Source organism: Bufo bufo, chromosome 8 (genome assembly GCF_905171765.1).
Source record: "Bufo bufo chromosome 8, aBufBuf1.1, whole genome shotgun sequence".
Taxonomy (NCBI): domain Eukaryota; kingdom Metazoa; phylum Chordata; class Amphibia; order Anura; family Bufonidae; genus Bufo; species Bufo bufo.
The window spans coordinates 15,685,938-15,711,197 of record NC_053396.1 but is presented as its reverse complement, the minus strand read 5'-3'; the positions used below and the strand labels follow the sequence as shown (position 1 = coordinate 15,711,197).

At 41.8% G+C, this 25,260-nt stretch overlaps 1 protein-coding gene across 1 annotated transcript in view; it reads left to right on the top strand.

The window, feature by feature from the left end:
* The window catches only part of ADAMTSL2 (ADAMTS like 2), a 44,106-nt gene that overhangs the window by 5,108 nt on the left and 13,738 nt on the right, over nucleotides 1–25,260 (top strand). The window contains exons 2-13 of the mRNA XM_040405617.1: nucleotides 5,084–5,202; nucleotides 5,684–5,826; nucleotides 6,601–6,676; nucleotides 8,741–8,843; nucleotides 11,243–11,388; nucleotides 11,496–11,619; nucleotides 12,151–12,231; nucleotides 12,332–12,507; nucleotides 13,410–13,740; nucleotides 13,821–14,166; nucleotides 22,014–22,117; nucleotides 24,472–24,598. Of these exons, the coding sequence (XP_040261551.1) occupies nucleotides 5,086–5,202; nucleotides 5,684–5,826; nucleotides 6,601–6,676; nucleotides 8,741–8,843; nucleotides 11,243–11,388; nucleotides 11,496–11,619; nucleotides 12,151–12,231; nucleotides 12,332–12,507; nucleotides 13,410–13,740; nucleotides 13,821–14,166; nucleotides 22,014–22,117; nucleotides 24,472–24,598 (1,874 nt within the window). The 5' untranslated portion in view covers nucleotides 5,084–5,085. The remainder of the gene's footprint in view (nucleotides 1–5,083; nucleotides 5,203–5,683; nucleotides 5,827–6,600; nucleotides 6,677–8,740; nucleotides 8,844–11,242; nucleotides 11,389–11,495; nucleotides 11,620–12,150; nucleotides 12,232–12,331; nucleotides 12,508–13,409; nucleotides 13,741–13,820; nucleotides 14,167–22,013; nucleotides 22,118–24,471; nucleotides 24,599–25,260) is intronic.

The window sequence follows — 25,260 nt, the reverse complement described above, 5'->3', positions numbered from 1 at the left end:
AGCTTTTAGATATCAAAACACCCTCTATCCACCCGCGCAAGGATTGGCTCCCATCCTGGTAGACTAAACCAACACATGGTTGTGCCTTTATTTGAATAGGCGCCATGTAATACTATATTTCCCCTGCAGAGGTCACTGCAGGGAAATAAGTGGCCACTGAGCTTCCGATCGCCAGTGATTAAGCCTGTATTAGACCTAGCGATCATACAGGCAATTGTCGGAAGGGTTCCTTCCTGGCAACTGCGAAGAGGAGACCGCTGTTATTACACGCAGCAATCTCCTCCACAGCATGGGGAGGAGCGATCATTATGGGAATGATCGCTATGCCGTCGCTCGTCCCCATACTGTCTAGTTGTTTGCTGGCAGAAGATGGTGATTAGACAGCACGATCTGAAACCAGCAAATCGTGATCAGGTAATCGGCGGCAGTATTACACTGCCAGATGATCACTAACGAGCACTACTATGAACGCTTGTTAGCGATCATCTGGCAGAACATCTGCCAGTGTAATGCCTGCCTTTAGACTGAAGGCATCCTGTAATCAATGGATCGTCTCAGATCCGGGGCCTTTAAAGGCTGTATTACACTGGCTAACGAGCATTCGTAGAAAATAGAGATAAGCAAAGTATTCGAAAAAATTTGATTCGGCTGCTTCGCCAAATTTTATTTAAAAAATTTGCTTTGTCACAAATTACTTTGTCATGAAGTGCATTTCTTTGTAAGTAGTGGGTGCAATGACAGGGAGCGGCGATTGCGCCACCCCTCGTCATTGTACCCCTTAGATGCCGCGTTCATAGCTGATTGCAGCATCTGACAGCAGTAATAACAGAGTGTAAAATGAAAATAAATAAATAAATGAAATCATACTTAGCTCATCCATTTGCTCGCGAAGAGCCAGGCGCCGCCATCTTGATTGAAGATCTAGCACGAAATCTCGTGCGGCCCGTGATGATGACATCATCACGTCGGCCAGTGTGGTGAAGTCATCACCGCACACGGTATTTCGTGCAAGATCAAATGGGTGAGGTAGGTATGATTTTTCTTGTTTTTTTTACCGCCATTCAGGGAAAATCGATTCGCTACCACGAAGCACGAGGCTTGGTGGCAAACTGAAATTTCCCTGAAATTTGGATCGAAGTCCACTACAAGGGGACGAGCCATGGCATAGCGATCGCCCCTCCCCACACTGTGGAGGAGATCGCTGGATGTAATAGCAGCTGTCTCCTCCGCCGACGGGCAGGCGATTGGCAGTTAGGAACGCTTCCCTCCCGACAATCGCCTGTATGATCGCTAGGCCTAACACAGGCTTAAAAAGAGGTTGTCTAGATTGGATAGCTGCTGGAGGTTCAGAATATTTGCTACATGTGGATAAATCTCTAAGAAATTAGGAGACTCAGTCCAATTAGACTAATAGAAAATGATCTGAGCGCTAAGCCATTGCTTAGCAACAAAGGACAAGGCCTGGAAGTGACACTGCAGGGATCATCCAAATTGGCAATTAACAGATGCCCAAAATGTGAAGATGGCTGACACGTAGCATCCTAATAGATTGGAGAGGGAATTTCTTGCAAGGGTTCCTCTTCCCTTTCTGTACTATAAGTACAGAAATATGAATCCAGTGCTGGGCTGTATTGGCTGACATGTCAGACAGGATGGTTGCTAGGGATTAAAATGCCTAACAACCAACATCTTTACAATGGAATTGTCAGGTGGCATGTCCAAAGCAACCAGCCTGTCATATTAATCAGGTCAGGTAGAGAAGAAGCTTAGGACAATTTACACCTTGTAGTAGCATACTTGCCTAACAGATTTTGCTGGCTAATCTCGTAAACCGGACCCCCAAAAGTCTGAGCAATTAGGTATTTGATGTCATTCCTGATAAAAATTTTGGTAAGTATACTAGGATGATCAGATGTTAGTACAGATTTTAGAAGATTTTTACTTCTTAAAGAGGTTGTCCAAAAATAAGGTAATCATAAGTTATCCTGCTGCTGAGACCTCCAGCAATCAACTGTAATATGTGATAAAACCCATCATCAAGTGTTCAATTTCCCTGCAGCGCCCCCAGAGGGAAAATAAAGCATTACACCATTCCCACTAAAATCAATGTTCTGTCGACCTAAAGCATGAATTTGCTAAGACCTGCAGAGCAATAGATTCTCTTCGTAGCCACTACTAGCTCTGGCTAATAGATGAGGGTCCTGACCGCTCTCACTTTACCCTGACTACCCCCTAATAAAAGATTTCTAAACCAGACATTTTTACCGTAATTGATCATTCTAGGCGCTGTGTTATATAACATGATGGTGCTCTGTTGTGGTTCATGATGGGACCTTTTAGGTCTACTTCTTGACCCCTGTCCTACATAGGACCACCCTAGAAGTTCATTGTATGACTTCATTATTTGAATGGTATCCTGCACGTTTCGCTTCAAGCAGCACGCTCCAGGAGGAAGAAAATTGGACAGCGCTACCCTAGAATAACATAGGAGCAGTGTCTTCAGCCATTCCAAGATTTTTTGCTTCACACTTAATAAATTGTCTGAAGGATCCCCACTTAACGACCCTACAACAATATATTGTTAACATTCGATGGAAGTTCTTTTATAGGTCCCATCCCCGCTAGCTAAACCATGCGTATACAGTTCCGTCGGTAGAGGTTGCAGCCAGCTCCTTAGACCGTGGCTGTTCCATCCTCGCTCTTTCCTCCTTGAAAGTTCATGTTAGACGTCGCACTAAGCAGTGTTTCTTGGCCACTTCCCAGATATGTCTGGAAGACCTAATGAAAAGCAAGTGTGGGAAGACACTGAGACACCTGTCCGCTGAGGAACCGGCCAAAACCTCTGGGCTGAAGTTCATCAATGAATTAGTGTGCTTCTTAAACAATCGCGTCGGGGAAGAAAGACCTAATAAGGGGGTTAGTGCTGACTGGAGAAGAAATGTTTTCAGGTTTAGGGGGTAGTGGAACAAGGGGTATTTGTTCCGCATGGTTGATTTCTTCCAAAAACAGCGTCACACCTGTCCACTGGCTATGGGTGGTATTTACTATAATTGAGCTTAGCTGTAATACTCAACAAAACCTGGGAACAAGAGAGGCAGTGTTTTTGGAAAAAAACAGACATATTTTTCAAAAATTTTAACAACCCATTTAAAGAAATAAGCTGGCAGGGGGATCTGGCGGCAAATTCTATTGGATGTGCACCAGATTTTTCAGAGAACAGATGCACATGAATTTGATGCAAATACTGTATAAGGCTCACCAAAATGCATGAAACATGGACCACGTGACCAGTGAACGTAATGTCATATGGCCTAAGCAAAGCTGGGGAAGGCCGCGGCGCTACTGCGAGTGTTGCTGACTTCTCAAACAGCTGATCGACGGGGGGTCCTGGGTGATCAGATATTGATGACCTACCCAGAGGATAGGTCATCAGTAAAAAAAACACTTGGAAAGCCCCTTTAAGATTTCAACACATTTCAGACTCCTCAGGGGATATAAATAGGGGCCCTGAAGAGGCGGAGCATGACACAGGATATCCTCTCCGAAGTACTGTGAATCCCTTCAGCCCTGCACTAGGAGTAACATAAATGGTGTCGATAGTCAACCCCACCGCCCTCCAAAATTGGCATAGGACTCTCTAAAATTCCATTCCTGATCAGCCCAGTTTATTTTTCCTCTAATGACCTAAAAAAAAATATTTCGAAGACCATTTGTTCTGGGGATTGAAGGCATTTCATGGGTGGAGGCAACGTTTCACACCGTGAGACGATCCTAATGCGCACATGTTTGTTTGCTTGTTTTGAGAGCTGATGTACGGAAGTACTTGTCCCATGACACCACCTCCCGACTGAATGGAGTCTGTGTTAAGGCTGGCCTCAGCTCCTCCATGTAATAGTAGGATTTGTTTCCTAGTCAAACATGCTGTGGCCGGAGATGAAAAAGTGACCCCAGGGCTTTTTACCTCAGCTGGGTGTTCTATGCCAGAGGAACAGATTTTTGCACATCTGGCCTAGATTTTTATTTTTTTTTGTACATTTAGGTCGTTGATGAGGGTCTGGTTGCTTCATTTTTATTTATGTTTTTTTTTTATTTTCAAACTTTTTTATTTAGTTTTTGTAAAGTGAGAACATGAATTCCACCCATTTTATAGTCATACATGGGTCCAACTGGCAACTAATTCTAAAGGTGGTGCTGGATGTGATTCAAAAACATTGGGAGGTCCAAAAATTTAGATTTTTTTATTAGGTCCTCTGCCAGGGTGAGATTATGATTTTCCTTCTCTCTTACTTGAGAAAACAACAGTAGTAATTACTTTTACCACCTTGAAATGATGCTCAAACTGGTTGTCATAGATTTAGAGCTCCACCGAGTTCTTCTCCTCCCAACTAATTTTTTGGTCCCTCAAGCAATTTTGCCACAGTTTGAAGATGAGAAAATCCCACCCACTTGTCAATGTAAGCCCTATGTCATGACCTAGTTTTCAAAAAGGTTCCTTGAAACTTGTTAAGAGGTTCTCCTATGTTAGAGGCCTTCAAGTGTGGTAAGAGAAGAGGGTTTTTTAGTGTAAGGTCTTGTGGTCAACTATAACTGTGCTCTACCATCATGATGACTCTAACGGAGTCTTACTCCAGTATTTGGAGCTTTCACTTAATCCATGAGAACCTAACTCGTTGTCTTATATTTAGTGCTCCACCACGTTCTTCTCGCCCCAACCCATTTTTGGTCCATCAAGTAATTTTCCCAGAGTTTAAAGAAGAGAAGATCCCACTCACTAGTCAATGTAAGACCTGTCATGAGCTAGTGTTTAAAAGGGTTCCTTGCTAAGAGGTTTTCCTATGTTATAGGCTTACAAGTGTGGTCTGAGAAGAGAATTTTTTTTGTGTAGTCTTGTGGTCAAATATGACTGTGCTCTACCATCACTAATACTGTAATGGAGTCCTACGCCAAGGTTTGAAGGTTTCACTTAGTCCTTAATAGATTTATCTGAGATGCAGAATTGTTAAGAATAATAAACTTGTAAGGAGAAATACACTGATATCACCTGTTGGAAATAGCCCCACCAATTATTTTTATTTTCTTCTAGAAATGAGCTTTATCCATAGGAACTTGCAACCCGTCCTATTTATTACCAGACAAAGCCTGACCAAAGCATGGATCCTGCTTCTTTTTCTACTTGGAAATGTCACATTTTCTATTACACAAGTGAGTATATCATCTAGATCCACTGAGAATTGTCTCAATATGTTGTTTGCCTCATCATCATCTTATTCTTAGATTGATTGCAAGTTAAATTACCTTCTATATGTCCTTTTGGCTTGTAGGAAGTAGATCGGTGGGTTTGTGCTCATCTGCAGAAGCCAATCTGAATACGCAGAGCTTTAGTGTGGGCAAAGTATGAGAGGAAACATTGTAAGCCTCTGAAATAGGTTGAAATGAGTTAGGAGGTGCAGTTTTAACTACAGTAGACTCCAAAAGACATTGTGGTTAAGCTGGAGTCATGTATGATAGTATGGAGCATGCCTGTGTGGTATGGTTATTTGTACATTGTATTATTATATTATTTGGGCACTATACTTTATACCATAGGTTGCAACTGAATGTATTGCCTGGGTCACTATTCACGCTGCCGGTAATGTGAGTGCCTAATTGTTTTGTTTTTCTCCGTACGTTGGACCCAAACCAGGACATTGCTCAGACATCTAACAGCCTGGAAGATGGGACAGATGTGACAACGTTCTGGTGGGGAGAGTGGACCAAATGGACAGCTTGTACTAGAACTTGTGGAGGAGGAGTAAAGTCTCAAGAAAGGCATTGCCTTAGACAAAGGTAAAGATTTTTCAGGATCCAGCAGGTCCTGCAAAGCCACCTTATTATGCACAATTCACCTGTAGAAGAAAGTTTGTAATATACTTACTAGCCTGAAGTTGCATGGATTGGCCACTTGGAAACCGGTTTTGTAATGTCATTCTTCTGAAAATCCTATTTCCACCGATGTCACGTTCTTCACCAGATTTCCAGCCTGGGCTATGCATAGGATGTAACTTCCGCTGTGGACGAGACCAGAGATTCAGGAGTTTGCACATGTGCCAGGGAGAGTAATTCCACAACAGAAGTGACCTCTCATCCATAGCCCAGGTCGGAAAGCTGGTAAAGGACGTTACGTCAGCAGATGCAAGATTTTTAACAGAGAAGTGTCATGGGACTACAGTAGGTTCCTGAGCAGCCAATCCCTGCAAATTTGTGATGATAAATATATTACAAACTTTCTTCTACAGGTGTGTTATATGTAAGTAAGGAGGGTTTGTGAACCCACTGGATCCCGAAACCTCCTTTAACACTCAATATATTTATTATATAATTATGTTGCTATGTCTATGAACTTAGCTGCCACCAGGGTCGTAAGCATAGGGGGTGCAGAGGTAACAGGCGCACCTAGGCCCTTCTACCTGAGGAGGCCATGAAAAGACACCAGTATTATAAATGGCACATGGTTTAATGGGGGCCTCCTTACAGACAAGAATTACCCCTTAGAAACATCTTCCCCTCTCTTTTTCTTCACTAAGATGCGGCAATAAGTAACATATCATTTTACATTTCCAGGCGGAAATCTCTCAGTTCACTTGGAAATAAGAACTGTACTGGGACCTCCAAGAGATATCAGCTCTGTAAAGCCCAGGTAAGGAGTTAAATAGCTTTTCAAGTAAATATGATGTCACTGTTCTCCATAGGTTCTGTCTGGTATTGTAGTTTAGCCACATTCAAGTGAGTGCAATACCAGTCCCTGTTTATAGGGACAAATGCACATTTCGTTAAAAGATTTTTCCAGTTTCCCAATTAGATTTTTTTTTCTGTCCAGAGTACTCCAAAAACTGCATATTTTTGCCCCATATAGCTGTTTTTCATATGAGCACATTCCTTCCCCTGTTCTCAGCATCACTGCATCCTGGCAGGATGTTTACATGCAGCACTTCCTGTTTTCATCAGCTTCCTGCTGGATTTTCTAACCAAGCCCATCATGCTTTGCTCCCGACACCCCCCCCCCCCTCCATGCAGAGCGGAGATGTAGGAGGAGTGACTACTGCAGTGTGGCAGGTGCAGCAAGCCCTGAGAAACATTATAGAGCAAAGCACGCTGTGTTTGGTTAGAAATCCTCAGCAGGAAGCTGATAGAAACAGGAAGTTCTGTATGTAAACATCCTGCCAGGATGCAGCGATGATGAGAAAAGGGGAAGGAAAGAGCGCACATGAGAAACAGGCATATTAGCCAAAAATATTCAGTGTTCGTGGTACTCTGGGCAGGTAAAAATAAATTTCACTTGAGAATCCCTTTAAGTCACATTCAGTGTTACTAGAACATTATTTTTTTCTTATCTTTTGGCCTACTTGACTCTATCTACTCCTGATTCAGTGGTATGTGTCTATGGCACCCTCTACTATAGTGCATTCTGGGAGATATGTTTAATCCATAGTAAAAACATACAATCCCTAAAATGTACTGCGTACAAAGAATATATGAGAACTTGGAATAATACTGAATGGAGCTTTGTATGTGAATAGAGTATAAAATACGAAGTGGCAATTTTTTTTTAAAAGGTAATCAATGCTATTTAACAATTTGATCTTCGAATTTTCAGTCCACACAAATTCACTTTGGGTCTGTTTACTATTTGCAATGCCACACATTTCAAGGTACAAAACAGGTCTTTATTAGTTAGTCCAAAGAGGACATACACGATACAACATATAACAAAAATAAAATAAAATATCCATGCGAGAAGTGCAATGATGTAAAGACAACCCCCCCTACGTTTCACAGACGTGCTTTCTCAGGGGACGTCCCCCTGAGGAAGCACGTCTGTGAAACGTACGTCGAGCTTTTGTCCTCCCCAGTTTGGTCAGTATATTATGCTTTATTACTGTTTGCTCCTTTCTTGTATCACCAGAGCAGGGACCTTAGTGGTGGTTGGTGATTTGACCTTATTAAGTGTGGGATTTATTTTGTAGTAGCTCTCACTTGAGATTAATTATATTCCCATCACATTATGGTCTAGCTCCCCTCCCTCCACTTTGGATTACAGGCGATTGTTTAGGGGGTTGTAGAGTTGCATCCCGCCTCAGCAATAGGCTGCATATTGCGACGATCCTTTATGGTGTGTTTTATACCTGAGTTTCTTGTGGGGTTTATTGGCAATCATTCATTTGCATATGTCCAATACCCAGTATCCCCCACAGCATTACACCATTTCAGTCATTGTGAAGATTGGAACATTACATTTATTTACTTGACCCATTACTCTGGGGGGCTTTATCTTTACATCATTGCACTTCTTGCATGGATATTTTATTTTATGTTCGTTATATGTTGTATCATGTATGTCCTCTTTGGGCTAACTAATAAAGACCTGTTTTGTACTTTGAAATGTGTGGCATTGCTTATTGGGGTACCTTGGTTAGGGTGTACTATTATATTTTTGGATGCTGTCTGTTTACTATTTACCAACCATTATGTAGACTGGCTTATATAGACACTCCACTGCAGAACTATTACACTGTGTGTTATGTGCCGTGCAAGGCCTTTGGGGGTGGAGCATGACATGAGGACTAAAAAAAATACACCGCTGTGTCATGCTCCGCCCCCTAAGGCCCTGCTTTAGGCATACCACAGTGTATCGGTTTTGCTTGGAGTGTTCCTTTAAGAGAATGATGAAACCAGGTGGTCTACAGTGTGTCTTACATTGCAGGAATGTCCGAGTAACAGCAGGAGTTTTCGAGAAGAACAGTGCACATCCTTCAATTCTCACGTGTATAATGGAAAGACCTATCAGTGGAAATCACTCTATCCCGGTAAGTCTCGCTGCTTTTATGATTTACAAGAGGAAAGCTATGACATTACCGGGTCCTTTGTACATGCGGCATGGAGGGATTCCAAGTTTTGAAGAAGCTATTTATAGTCAGTGTTACACACCTCAGCCCTGTTTAGCCAATGGTTAAGACCTCATTACAGTGCACATGTCCATATGGGAAAATCCCAGTCCCAGTCAATCAATGACATTTTAATGCCTTTACACACTTCTGCGGTGAGGACCGTACAAACACATGGTGCCGAATTCAAGACATTGACTTTGCCGGATCTCTCCAATGGGTTTTAAAGGGACACCCCAGGCAAAACACACACTGTGCTATGTCTGGTGCAGGGCCTGAGGGGGTCGGAGCATGACAAAGGGTTCTTTCTTTGGTATTCATTGAACCCTTCATCAAAAGTCGCTTTCTGGTGAATAAAAGCACTTTTTTTGGAAGTGCTGTGGAGTTTTTTATTCAGCTGCTGGCACTCCATTTTTACTAAAATATTGTGGTGCTGCCCATCACATTTTTTTCTTGTGTGTGTGTGTGTGTGTATATATATATATATATATATATATATATATTATACATTTCATTTCCACACATCACCTGTCCATCTTGTAGGTCTCTTAGGAGACTTTAGATTCCCTTTAATTGAGACCAATTTTAGGCTACTTTCACACTGGCGTTTTGGCTTTCCATTTGTGAGATCCGTTCAGGGCTCTCACAAGCGGTCCAAAAATGGATCAATTTTGCCCTAATGCATTCTGAATGGAAAAGGATTTGCTCAGAATGCATCAATTTGCCTCCGTTCCGTCTCCATTCCGCTTTGGAAACTGAGCCAAACGGATCCGTTCTGACACACAATGTAAGTCAATGGGGACGGATCCGTTTTCTCTGACACAATCTGGCACAATAGAAAATGAATCCGTCCTCCATTGACTTTCAATGGTGTTCAAGACAGATCCGTCTTGGCTATGTTAAAGATAATACAAATGGATCCGTTTTGAACGTATGCAGACGATTGTATTGTCTGAACGGATCCGTCTGTGCAGATCCATGACGGATCCGCACCAAACGCGAGTGTGAAAGTAGCCTTACAGATTCCTATATGAAACAATTAAATCTTGTGTATACTTTAGCTTTCTGATATGTCCTTCCATACCTTTTTCTTGATTTGGGGTATCACGAGATGAGGTTTTGAAAAGAAAAAGGTTGGTGTTTGTTTCAATGTAAATTCAAAGATTTGAGAATAAATAGGCTTACGCAGGCTAAGTGCTAAAAATATTTACTACATACAAATTACATCCAGAATCGATGATAATCAATCCCCTGGCCTACACAATGGAGGAGCTCCCAGCGCCATGCAACCCACGTAACACATGGCCAATGCCCCAACATAATTATACAAGAGGAATAGTGACCTACAGCATGCTACCTGGATGATGTTCTCAGCGAAGCTAAGTTTAAGGATGTGTGGAGTATGCATGTCTTATGAGTTAACCACACTTGAATGTGGTGTTGTGGTCATCTGACACAGAAAAATGGCTTTGTATATGTTAACTATCCCTAACTTACTACTTTATAAGGAATATAGAAGGTAATAAATTATTAAAAGAACAACCAATTAGTACTTAATTATGTATGTCAAATGACCCTCACAACACAGTGTTATGCATTGAAAAGTTTTTATTTTTCAAAGCTCACTTCACTCATCTCGGGATATCTTGACTAGAGATGAGCGAATTCAATCCCACGAAGTGGAATTTGATTCGAATTTCAGGATAAATTAGATTTTCCTCGAAGCCAAATTTCCTTGTGCTTCGTGTTAGCGAATCGATTTAACCTGAAATAGTGTAAAAAAACAAAACATCATACTTAACCCCTCCATTTTCTCGCGACGGGCCTCCAGCCGCCATCTTGATTGAAGATCTCAGCCGAAATTTCGTGCCTGGTAAGGTATGACGTCAACACGCTGGCCGGCATGATGACGTAATCTCGAGCTGCGCAAGATTTTGCTCCAGATCTCCAAGCAAAATGGCGGCGGCCGGCCCGTCGCGAGCAAATAAGTTTGATAAAAAAAAAAAAAATTATGTTAATTTCACACTGGTTTTACACTCAAATGCCGTGATCATGTATGAACGCCGCATCTGAGGGGTATAATGACTGGGAGCGGCGCTATAGCTGCTCCCTGTCATTACACCCGCTGCTTACAAAAAAATGCGCTTCGCGGCGAAGTAATTAGTCACAAAGCAAATTTTTTTGTAAAATTCTGCGAATCAGCCGAATCGAACTTTTCATAAATTCATCTCTACAAGAAACCAATATTGATAGGTTACTAGTTGGTACAGTACATATTGTAATGAACTTCTTCAGACTTACGTAAGGATGTTGGGTTTTAGATGACTATGTGCACATCTCCAGCAAGCCGTGTGACCTGCAGTGCACTACCGTTGATGGTCAGAGACAACTTATGGTCCAGGCTCGGGATGGGACATCCTGCAAATACAGTGACTATCGAGGGGTTTGCGTGTCTGGAAAATGTGAGGTTTGTTGAAAAATTACCGTAGAAGGTTGGCCTAATTTCTTTTTAAGCTTTCAACAGATGCACTTTATGCTTGGTTCATATTGTGTTTACCGTTCTTCTCTTCTCAGCCAATTGGATGTGATGGGGTTTTGTTCTCAACCCACACCCTGGATAAATGTGGTGTCTGCCAGGGAGACGGGAGCAGCTGTGTCCACGTCACTGGGAATTACAGGAAGGGAGCCTCTCATCTTGGTAAATGGTTGAAGGTTATCGACATGCATGCTTCTGTTCCTACTTCTCAGACACGGAAGCAGAAACATTTTGGTAACCTGTAATGAGTTTTCTTGAGAGTTTGGCCTTAAGAATATGAATGAAGGGTGAGACAATTTTAGATCCTTGTTTCTGCTCTCATGCGGCAACCAATGTGGGCCAGGGAGAAAAAGAAACAAAAAGAAAACTAAACAGTTTGATCTGCAGCATCCGCAAATGGCTTTCATGGTTTCTCATTAGAACAAATGGAACCAGGGTACCATAACGACTCTTGCCAAAAGATGCCCAGAAAAAGAGGGTTAGGTAACTACAGTTGCCCAAATTAACTTATTTTCTTGTACTCCAGTAAAAGCCAGTGTAAATGTAGAGTGACCAAGATTTACATTGGTTTCTATTGAAGTAATGGTACATCAAAGCCACATTGGTTAGACACATCATGGAACTCATTCCTTTGGCACCCAACTGGAGAGAATCCAGATATTTAAACCTTATTTAACATATTGTTCTTTTCAGGTTATACCCTAGTAACATACATCCCAGTTGGCGCAAGGGATATCCAGATAGTCGAGCGCAAAAAATCTGCGGACGTCTTAGGTCAGTAACATTCACTGATATGGTACATGTGGTTCCAAGTAGGATCATGCCAATATGGTACCTATGAATTTTGGGTCATTAAATAACTTTGTGTCTCAAGCTGTTGCAGATGAATCGGGATATTACTACTTCAATGGCAACTTCAAGGTTGACACCCCCAAAAATTTTAATATTGCCGGCACTGTGTTTAAATATCGAAGACCAATGGATGTGTATGAGACGGGAATAGAATATATAGTAGCTCAAGGACCAACAAACCAAGGCTTGAACATCATGGTAAGTTGTGTACATGTGTTGTGTTTTTATTGTTGATGTCAGGTAAAAGCTTTGGAAGATGACCAGAGATAGATCCTACTTTGGCATTGTAGAGGTAAATTTTTTATTCTTGAAATCATCTCATTAATCAACCAACTTTACTGAATGGTTGGATTTTTTTCTGTTTGGTCTTGGTCACTATTAGATCATGCAGCAAGAGATGACTGAATATGGTTTCGGTGTAGCCATTGACTGTGGTTATAGATTACCATGACCTATCCCATTGTAATTCATTGAGTTTATGGAATCTCTATGATAATTGGAAAGGGTTCCTCCAGCTACAATTACATGTATTTGTCGTTTATGGGAAGACTTGGCTGAGCATGGCTAAGCTTAGTCTAGATTAGGGACCCTCCAGCGGTTGTAAAACTACAACTCCCAGTATGCACGTTTACTTGGCTTTTCTTGGAACTCCCATGTAAGCAAATGTAGCATGCTAATTGTAATTTCACAACAGCTGGAGTGCTGCAGCTTGCTGAATCCTGGCCTAGATGGAGACAGTGGCATGGAATGTCACCTTATAATGATTTGCAGTGATGTGATTTTGCAGTGTGTAGCCATGATATCACCAGGTTTGACTATTTTTAGCCAAATCATGATGTTTTGCCAGAACATAGGGTGGAAATATCTTACCATGCATATGAGTAGGATCATGAGAAAGAAGGCTATTTTACTGTTTGAGCAATTCTAGTTACTTCTCTATAAAAGCACTGATCATACTGAGATAGGTAACCTACAGGTTCCTCCTTCGATTCCTCTTCTCATTATTAACAGTGTCTCTGTAAAGACACATACAATTTATATCTTATGGTCTTGCATAAGCGTGGTTTGGGACCAGAAATAATCCTTGCGTCACTTTACAGGTATGGAACCAAAATGGCAAAAACCCTTCAATCACCTTTCAATACACCCTCCTCAGGAGGCCACACTCTCGGGTCATTCAGCCAATCTATTACCCCTTCCCAGACTCTGATAGTGAAGAAAGCAAAGAATTTGAGGAGGATTTTACATCTCAGAACATAAGCCTCAGCCCTAATGTACAGAAGGGAAGAACCAAAGTGGAGACTCCAGCCATCGGGAGGCAAAATTTAGGGGAGAATGGAAGCCCGGTCAGTGAGCAACACACCAATGAAGTGTTTGAAGGAGGAGAAGCCATGGACTGTGAGAAGAGGCCAAAATGTAAGGCAATTAAAGGTAAGTCATACTATTTTTTCTTGGTTATAGATGATTTTAAATTAAATTTACAGAAAATATCGGACGCTCTCTTCTTATAGATTTAAACACAAACAAGACTACTTATGTCTCAGACACTGGAGAGCAAGACTCCTCACACAGATTTACTTCCAAGGAGTTCCTCCCTGGCAATGCCATTGCCAAGAAGTTTTCCAGCAAAACCTCAGGATCCAGGGAGACTTTCCATCCCCTCAACCGAAGCATTGGAGAACCACTTAACTCTGTGGAGCCCAACCTGGACAATCTCTATGCTGATTATGAGGAAAACGAGGACACGGCTACGTTCGACTTGAATATCACCTTCTTGGAGCTGAGCATCAACACCTCTGCTGAGACTCAGTTGACCAACACAACAGTTCCTTCTACAAATAGGACTCAGAAAGGGAGGTAGGTGAGCTCCAGGACCTGTTGAGGTTCTCTGATACTCCGATTTTATGCCTTCATTCTGTAAATCTGTAACCCCATAAATAATGGTCAAACTTACTATACAATTGTGGCCAACATTGTCCCACCTCATCTTGGTGATGTACATTTTATAGCCAGCATAACATGGAGGTGGTCATTTGTGTTTGAGTGATCAGGGTTGAATCAAGACATCAGAGTTCACCAAGTCCTACCTGCAGAAGTTCAAGAAGCTGAGATTTGTGGTCTTTATGGTTAGAGAGGTGGTTCAGCTGTACCTCCAGAACTGATAAAGATGAATAATTGTGGTCACTGGTAAATTTTTGACCAAATGTTGGCTCACCAGGGTCAAAAAGTAAATATTCTTTCAACCCATTCAAAGTGCCACCATATTGTTTGCCAGTAAATTAAATTAATTGGTGGTTAAAGGCCCTGAACATTTATCACTTATCCACAGGAAAGGTAAACAAAATGCATGATCTCTGGAGGCCTGACCTCAGGGACCCCCACTGATCACAACATAGGGGGTTGCTTCAGTGAATGAAGCGGTAAAGCACATGCGTGACCACCGCTCCCTTCACTGTTTATGGGAACAGCTCTCGGCACTGCCCGCAGTTCCATAGAAGTGAATGGAGTCATGATCAGACATGAATGCTATTACTCCAATCATGTAGGAGGCTTGAGGACCATCATTCTTGGGATCAATAGGGGTCACAGCTGTTGGACAACTAGTGATCATACATTTATCACCTATCCTGTGGATGGGTGGAAAACATTGTTCATGGGCCACCCCTTCAACTAGAGTCCACCACCTCAAACGTTAGCTTCCCATACATGAGGAGTGTTTTTATAGTTTCTATAGGCTGTTTTTGTCTACAAAGAGTGCCACATCATGGCACAGAATTCTATGTTGTGGCACAGAATAACAGTTTGTGATACAGGGTTATATTTTGTGGCACAGAATCATATTTTGTGGCACAGAATCATATTTTGTGGTACAGAATAATATTTTATGGTTCACAATTATATTTTGTGCCACAGAATAATATTGTGTGGTTCAGAATTTCTATTTTGTGCCACAGAATCATATATTTTTTTGGTAATAGTGGTAATTGTGTTTTGTGGCATGGATTTTGTGGTTCAGAATTATATTTTGTGGCACGGAACAATATTCTGCGGTTCAGAATTATATTTTGTGGAACGGAATAATATTTAGTGGTACAGAATTATATTTTATTTTGTGACACAGAAAGTCGGGTTTCATTTCGTTCCATTCATTCATGAATTTTTTTTGTTTACGAAATGCATTTTGTCATAAAAGAAAAAGTTGCAGAAACCCAGCTCCATAATGTGCTAGAGGCTACTTACGGTACTAAACCAGCCACAAAAAATGAATCCATTATCTTGGAGAGACAGCTCTTTGGTTTACCACCACTTACTGTACCTCACATAATAGCCAGGCTAATTTTTTCCCTAGGTTACAAAGAGGCTTCTGTGCAGCAAGACAGTCTAGACAGGACATTATTAGGCTGATTTTTTTTTTAACGTTGAAATAGTGAGTTACGTTCCTTGTGGAATGCAAGGCATAGGTGTCCCATTTAAGAATGTGAGACTGTTTGTCATTTCTTTAATAAAACATGAGACATACCCAGGGATATGCAGAACTGCCTAGTCATACATATGCCAAGCAGTCACTGACAATAACCGTATGCTGCTTAAAAGCCCTAAAGCCCCGGAGGTCCTACAGTCACTCATAAGATGCATTGCATGAGACAAGACTCTGTCAGGAATGGATCTGTGTATCTGGATTTGTGTACATAGGGACCCTCATAAATATAGTATGATGGGGCCCATGAGTCAGAGTTGTGCTGGTTCATGCCACCGCACACTCCAGCTTGCCCTTTGCTCTATAGGAGAGTAGAGCATTGTCTTTGGTAAGATCTCTTGCCTCTTTGTTGCTTATATTGCAGTAGATATGGATTCATATACCCTTCTTCACACATGAGAAAGAGGTGTTGAGTCAACTGGAGCTAGGGGCACCTGCGTTATGGGCTCTAGAGTTGGACTTGTCCACCAGAGTACCAGAGGATCCTCCAGTTGGCCCAGTCTCTGAAGCCATAGTGGCCCCAAATCTTTAGGAGGAAAATCCCATTTGAAGCTGCCATTGAAGCGAATCACTTACCACTAGGTATATTTTTTTTCTTCAAAACCTATTGATGATATACAGGTTGGGCCTCTGAGAATAATTTCCTCTGGTGGGCCCAAGAAACCCCAATCTCACACTTATGGGCTCTATTGCAGATGCAAGGGTTGCCCCTATGGCGTGCACATGCCTGTAAGTGGCAGCCTAGCAATGGAGTAGAATCAATGTGATCTAATTAATGGTCGATAGGTGGTGTCCCTTAGGGTCTATGTACAGAAACATCATCTGAAATGGTGCTGCAGCTGCTGCTTCTTGCTACTCTGTGAACCTTCACAAGGTCATCTGGCATAGATGTCACACGAGAGTGGCATTTTACAGGGCCATGGGTTAATTGTAGACCACATAGCCTCCCCCCTAATTTTTGTACATCGTTGCTTGTTTTTGAGTGGTTCCAAGATGTATTTATACAATGTTAGGTGTTCTAGAGTTTCTTCCATGTAAGCATACTGCTATCATGGGGCTCCATGTTGATGGGGCCCAGGAATTTTTTTTCCAAGTTAATGGAAGTTCAACAGGACCATATTGCAATATTAGCAAGGGAGGGTGGAGTTAACCACACCAAGGAGAGATTCCACAAACCCTGTCCTACAGAGGATGAGTAGTTGGTTGGAGGAAACATACTTTGGGGACTGCAGAACCCAAATGGGGGCCATATGGTGATATGAGCCAACATGAAATGGTCCCATTGTACACTTTGCATCATGGCCTTGTCCTCCTACATTGTAATGCCTTGTAAAAAGTACTGTTAGATGCCGAAACGGGGTCAAATAGCAAAACCTAGGAACTTGTTTCTGACCTAAAAGCTAAAACCAACAGTGCTCTCCTTATTTAGGATGCTATCTGGGCTAATGATAGATTACGCACAGCAGTGCTTATTTATGGAGTCCATCAGAAGGAGCACACTATGGGGAATCTACGTTTCTTTGTATGAAAGCTTCCAGGAGAACTAAAATCAGATAGTCTAAGTAATAATTTCATGATGCATGCAGGCGGAGCACAATTCATGAAAACCTGAAGAATGCCGCGACACAGGGATTACATGCTGCTCTCTGTAGGTCATTTATATTGGCTTGTGGATTTAACCACAGTGCGAAAATAACCAAGATCAACTCGTCCAAATCTGGGAACCTACTGAGGGGTGGAAATGTGTGACCTTACATATGATACAATGAAATAAAATACACATACACCCATGTCTGAAGGACATGGACAGTTTTAGGAGGTGACACACTAGGCAATTCCCAATTCTTCTAAGGGCTGAAATGAGACCCACAGTCACAACCTGAGAGTCTAACAGAAGAACATCGAAGTTGGGTCAAGAGCCTAGATCGCCACTGATCAACATTGTGAAGGAGCCCCTGGTACTCCTTCAAACTACCGTGCTTGGTACTACAGCTCACCCCATTCACTGTATCAGGCACAGCAGGTCATACTGACAAACAGTTATGTCCACACAGGGCTGGCAGGAGCACTATGGCTTCTTCTGGTTGATGTAGGTCCCGGAGATTGGTCCCTCAAGGATCAAACATTGAAGGTCTATCCTAAGGGTAATCCATGAATGTTAAATAGTCCCCTTTAAATTATAGAAATGCAGTCCTCTCTGTCTACTATTCCAAACAGTGTTTAATGTTTTTTCTTAAATGGGGTTTCCACTCTTTGGATATTGATGACCTATCCTGGAATTTATTTTTGCAATGTTTTTTTTTTCTTAAAAGCCTTTTCCACTCTTTAGATATTAATGACCTATCCTGCATTATTTAAAAAAAATATAATAATTCTTAAAGGGGTTTCACACAGTCTATATGAATTACATATCCTCAGATAGGTCTGATCAACATCTGATCTGGGGAGGTCAGGTACCCAGCACTTGAATGGATGCTGAGCTGTAGTACCCCGGCATGGTCACTACACCATCTGTGGTTGCTTCCACTTTTATATTTCTGTCACCACCATCGATTTATAGGTCATCAATATCTAAAGCATGGAAAACTGGTGGCTGCCAAAAACAGCAGATCGTTGGGGGTGTCAGACCCCTGCCATTCAGGCATTTTTTTCTCTCTAAAGAGAGGAAAACCCCTTTAAGACAACTGTTCTTTGGAAAAATTCATGTTTAATTTAATTTCACTAAACTTAGGTGCATAGGCTGTTAATCCCAAGAGTCCGCAGAATTACACTTTGCTTCAAACGCCCGTCTCTTATGTCAGGCAGCCAAAACAACACTTGAATCCAGGCCTGCACCTGCTTGCCAATTTTTTTTTCTCACTCTCTTCACTTTTTGGCATCAATAGTCCAATAAAACACTGCGGGATCAATCCGAAGGGAAAGAATAGGTTTTGTTTTATAAAGCTGGTAATTTTACTGAAACACAAGTGCACACCCACCTCAGGCCAGACGGGACAAAAAAAAAACATATTTGAAGGAATACTGCTAAAATGATGTTTCCTCAAGGAGACGGGACAAGAACAAGGGTGAAGGTCCTGCTACTCCAACAAGTGTTCATCCTATTGTTGTCATGGCTTGTAACCTCAGACCAAAGTTACTCTAAGGTCCTGCACTAGGTGTAGCACAACAGGGCAAATTTACTAATCCCATCTAACACCTAGAAAATAAGTAAGGATAGACTAGACAGTCTAAAGATACACCAAATCTTTCACACTGGTCGATGCTGGATGATAAAATGTGGGGCATCTTTGGACTGTCTAATCTAAGTTCATGCAACATCTTAGGTGCCTTACTTTGCACCGTAATTTTGTGCCAAAATACGGACTATTAATACCAATGTACTGGTTCACTTATTTAGTGGATCACAGTTTCTCTGCTTTGGATCACCGATAATCCAAAAAGTTTTAAAGGGGTTGTCCAGGAGCCGATGGAGTTATAGAATAAAGTGTTACTTGACTGCTACAGGTCCCTCCGTTCCATAAACAGCGGGTCTGGTCTCCAGGGCTTCCAGTCCTGGTTGGACCACAATGCTCGTGTAAAGGAAAGTCAAGTGATTGGCTGAGTAGTCACATGAGAAATTGACATGACGTCATTACCTCCGGTCCAACGGGGACCAGAAGCCCCAGAGACCAGATCCGGTGTGTGTTGGAACAGAGACACCTTTAGCAGGTTAGTGAACCTTTATTCTTTGTTTCTTAAGCTCCTCTTTTGAAAACTCCTGGATGAGACCTTTAAGGTTGACTCTATTGAAACAAATTAATCTGGAACCAAATGGAGAAGAATAAGGGTACTTTCACACTAGCGTTATTCTTTTCCGGTATTGAAATCCGGTAAAGGGTCTCAATACCGGGGAAAAAACGCATCAGTTTTGTCCTAATGCATTCTGAATTGAAAGCAATCTGTTCAGTATGTATCAGGTTGTCTTCCGTTCCGTCCCTTGTATGGTATTTGACTGGACAAAATACCGCAGCATTAATTTCCATAGAGATATATTAATGCCGGATCTGGTACCAAGTGTTCCGGAAATTGCTGGATCCGTTTTTTCCGGTCTGCGCATGAGCAGTTCTTTCTAGCTTTGAAAAAAATAAATACCGGATCCGTTATTCCGGATGATACCGGAAAGATGGATTCGGTATTTCAATGAATAAGTCTAACGGATCCATATCCAGAAAAAAAAGATATCCGTTTGCATACGGATTTCCGGATCTGGCAGGCAGTTCCGTCAACGGATTCTAACAACTCTAGCGTGAAAGTACCCTAAGGCGTCAAGCTGGCAAAGTCATGTACACACTAATTCTAATGGTTTCATATTATGGAGCATGTGAGGAACCTTAATCATCTCATAAAGCAATGATGGTCCTAAAAAATTGGTTGAGGGCAATGTTTTGAAACAGATGTTTGAATTCAACTTGTGCAGAATTTCCAATGTAGTCTTTTTGAGTTAATTTTGAAGGTTCTAGGTTTGTCTACCTTGTAAAAATGCTATAGTTCAATTAAAAACTATTTTAAGATGGGTGAGATGGAATGGCAGCTGAGGGCTTCCAACACTGAGCCCATCATATCTGTGTTCTTATATTGTCTTCACTAATCTGAGACCTCCAAGTTGAAAATTGGAGGTCCCTGCTTCTAGTGAGCTGATGATATTTTATATCCATCCCTAGCACTTTAGTTGAGGGACAATGTAATAGTCAAATCCTACTTTGAAGGTGCCAAGCCTCCTAGTGACACTCTTTAGCAGTAGGCAATTACCCTGGTCAACCAGAAAGATCACTCATGACCAACTCTATGTATGTTGGCAAGAAAAATGGAAGATCCGAAAGCAATTTATCAAATTTTAGTTTTTTACGAAATTGTGTTTTCCAAGTTTCATTGTATATTTTTGTATACTGCTTTCCTGTCCTGTGTGCATGTATTTTTCCCATTTCTTTAAAAAGCCTGCTTCTCCCCCCAATCAGAATGTGGGGTTCTTGTTTCAGAAGACCTCCCACACCCCCTTGTTCTTGGTAATTCTTGAAATGGCCGGCTGATGCATTAAAAGGCCTTAGTGCCTGGGATGGAATTAGACACTTTGAATGCATCATTGGTAAAAACAATGGGACATGTCGGAAATGGCGGGTGGATATTGTAGGCTGTTGAAGTCTTAAATCTTATTGATATAGGTCTGATTTTTGGGCTGTAGAAAGGATATTACACCTCTGCATAGGAAGTTCTGCGTGTTATGACTGTTCTCATCTGGTCAAGGCAGAAACTGAATGAATGGCGCACCTACTTACTGACCTTAAAGGGCGGTTACATTTTTGGAAACACCCTTTAATTAAAAATGCATTGCCCCTCCCTGTACTTGTATAATAGGACACTTTCCCCATGCCCCCTGGGACTCCCTCCTCCTGCGACGCAGGGGACCCTTGAAGGAATTGAGCCTCTACAAAGGAGACGCAATGTCATTTCAACGTCCCAGCGCCGCTCGCCTCCGCGCTGGGGTGATGAAATCCCATTGCGTAGAAGAACTGAAGCAGTAGCCTGAAGGGGGAAATGGGCCCAGTAAAATGGTCCACTGTGCTTATCTCTGGACATCCTCTTTTCCTTTGTGGAGGCTCAATTTCTTCTGGGGTCTCCTGCGACGCAGTGGGGAGGGACCCCTGTTATACAAGTACTAGGACGGGTGGTGCATTTTTTGAAGGACTATTTAAAAAGATCAAACCAAATAAGTCCTTTAAACGATGACCAGGAGCGAGACATGAATATGTTCACACGGTTTCTGTTCTTTCAGAGCTACCTGTGGTAGCTCCAAGTTCTTATCACTTGTCCCTGTTTGATCGACGCCATGATACATTGACAAGAACAGCCATTTTTGTTATATTCTGATGTTTCTATACTGGGTATTTTTATCCCATTCTCTCTTTTTAGACAGTGGAAGCTCTGCTTCTAACCAGGCTGGGGATTCTACTTGGGGAACAGGACAGGTATGTTTTTAATACCCCAAAACCAAACCCCTGAGCACACCCCTCAATAAGCTATATGTCTGTATACTGTCTCTCTATATGTACATATACAAATAAACAAACACAACCAGTAACCAAATTGTCGTGAAGCTAAAACCGCAACGCACCGTCTGTGTCTTTTAGAATTGCGCCCTTTCCATGGTCATGGTAGCATGCTCATAATCCTCTGTTTTATCTGTCGATAGAAAAGGGCCAAAGTTACTGAGGAAGGTGCAGGGAATAAGCGCTGTGGACATGTACCGATGGAAGCTGTCTTCTCACGAGCCTTGCAGTGCCACGTGTACCACAGGTTTGTGTCATATAACTACCTTATTTACCAATTTTTCTCCAGGGCCAGATTAATGTTGGTGGACATCCCTGGTCAAAATATTTGGTGAGGGTCCCCATCCCATCTGGGCCACAAAAGGGCACACCTCCAAAAAGGTTGGTTTCCCCAGTTTTTTGGGCATTCCTGAGGGTAGGGCTTAAGTGTCCCGAATTTTACTTTCTAAATGTTGGTAAGTAGGCTAATAAAGTCACACTCATGCAGTGAAGTCTATGGACAACCTCTTTAGACTTCATAACACATGAATAGCCACCTCTCCACCTCCTCTCAGACTAATATGGCCTTACAGCCATCTGTTCCTCAGAGGTCCTCCATATGGCCATTAAGTCCATCAGGTCCTCAAGGTACTGGGGGCCTACTGCTACCTGCCCATGTACCCTCTCTGTAATTCTGTTGCTGTTTGGTTTCCTAACCCTACTGACTGTATAGCATTTTACATACTGAATGAAACAATCTGCCCTACACGGCTGAGATCAAATATGACTGAAACAGGGTGGTAATATACAAGAAGGTTGCATAATCTAAAACTATGCTTAATGTGGAGCTTAAAAGGGGTTGTCTGACTTTTAACCCATTGTTAAATACCCTATTAGGCACTGCAAAGAGAGCCTTGCTCTGAAATCTTTGATACCCCGATGCATTACACACCCAGGCCACTGAGTTGAATAAAAACTGCGTAATACTTCATTTCTCCTGTGGGGGCACTGCAGGGAGATTGAACAGTTGTTGCCAGGCTCCTCTAGAGATCGCAACAGATCATCATAGGACACTATGATCAGTCTATCATTTAGGGACTTTTTTAACAAAAATAGATTATCCAAAGTAGAGAACGCCTTTAACTGACCATCCAATAGTCTACATTATGAGGCAGTTTTGACATAGAACTATCTGATAATCTAGAATCTCTCAATATATCTCAAAGACTGATCGCCAATTAAAAAAGAGAGATAGACAATTACTTAATCTGTTAGAATTTTTTCATAGCCTGTTACCAATTAATGTTATAAAATGAATAATTTTTATTGGGCAGATCGTACACTTTATGTATATAGGTGATATGTTAGCATGAATTGGAGACATAGGGAAGGCAGGTAATCTGTAACCAAAAAGACACATAGGTTTGGCTGCATTGGAGCTGTAAACATAAAATTATACAATATTTTTAGATGCATAGTGAAGGCATGCAGTCTGTAACCCTAGAGACACATAGGTTTAACACACATGTTGTATAATATATATATAATGTATTCTACTTTGCCAAGCACACCCGGGTGTCTGTAAGGTGAAATAACTTGTACTGAGTTGGCTTAGGGTCCATAAATGCGTGAGTACAGCCACTTGGCTCCCAGTGCCCTGTGGTAAGATAGGCTCAGCAATATTTCCACTGGCAGAGTGGTCGGAGGGCACAGCCTGTGACTTTATACAAGGCTCTTTTGTGAGTATGAGACCATAAGACACTGCCTGTGACTCTGCGTCTGCAGGAAGGCTGCCCGCTCCATCCCATGTCCCTTTCCTCCAGAGTAGAGAATTATACGGTATAATAAAAAAAAACTGACTATGAAAACAGACACTTTCCATCAGGCAGTGTGTTATATTTCTACATGCCCAACACCTTCTACCACTCTATAAAGTCTTCATTATGAAAATACACTGTGCACAATTTTGGGAATTTTTAGATTTTTTTGCTCAATTATTGATGGTCAAATAAATAATTCCTATAATTCTCCAACACATGTGGTATTAAGCAACCGTGTGTGCTATGTCACACAATAGTGGACTAGCAGTGAATTCCTTCTTTGGGTCCACCATCTATTGGCTGGGGCGGAGAATAGCTACAAAGGTATCTCTTTTTCTCTGGAGGACCCAGCATGTAATGCTCCATTTCTCCCATGGGGGTGCTACATGGGAATTGAACACTTGTTGCCAGATTCCCTAGAAGTTGAAAGTTAATCTCTGGGAATTGTGGGAGTAGTAGTGAGACTACTCCACTAGCACCAAGACCTTAAGGACCTTTTAGGTGGACCAATTAGACCCAACTATAATCCTTTATAAATCAATTGATCTTCAAGTCACATTTCTAATAGTGCCATTCTTTCCTCTTTGTGGTCTAAACGCTTGACCGTGCGGGGAAATAGGATCAAAATTAGGGGGAAGTAGGATCAAAATTAGTGCTTGAAGATATTTGGGATATCACAAAAAACTAAAAAAACATATAAATAGACAGACCGGAGCACAAAAAACACAAAAAAAAAATTCACAGACTTTTTTTGTTTGTTTATTTCTCATTCTCCGACCCTTCTTTTATTTTCTTGTCATAGGAGTGATGTCAAATTACGCCATGTGCGTGCGTTACGACGGAGTGGAGGTGGACGACTCATACTGTGATGCATTGACCCGACCCGAGCCCGTGCACGAGTTCTGCGTAGGGCGGGAATGTCAGCCAAGGTACACACCGTAGTAAACACTCATTTGCAGATTATTTCGGCTGCCACGCTCCAGGACTGACCTTCTCACAACTTCCAGATGGAGATGGCCAAAAATATCATCACTGCAGCATTTTTTTTAAGGCTTCTGGTAGAGATGTACTGAGTGATTGGGTGATGTGATGGATACCGAGCCATGACTGCTGCTTTATGTCACCGAATGCCCTGATTTTCCAACATAACGTCATTCAAAATAAGTTTTTTTCTCTTCTCTGACAAAAATATTCCACGTCCCGGAAAGGTTACTCCACCCAGATTATGTATTTTTATCCCTGGTTTATATATAAACCCATGTGAAACCATAAATCTCTATAAGGCTATCCCTTATTTTTGGGTTGATAACTACCGTACTCTTATAGCAACAAATAGTTCTTACAGTCCAGCCCTGATCAAAAAACATCTGACTATTACAGTAATATATTTTTTTCTAAATTGATCAGGTCATACTAGTCTCTGACTTACTTAGACCAATGATCCTTAGAACAGGGAGGGGTCTTAAGGATGGGCATGGACAATCACTCTTCATTAAACCTTCCACTGACAAGAACAGGCACTGGGAACTACAGTTCCTGGGACTTGTGGCATATCTAGTTAATACATGGGTCCTTCCCCTTGGCCCTGGTG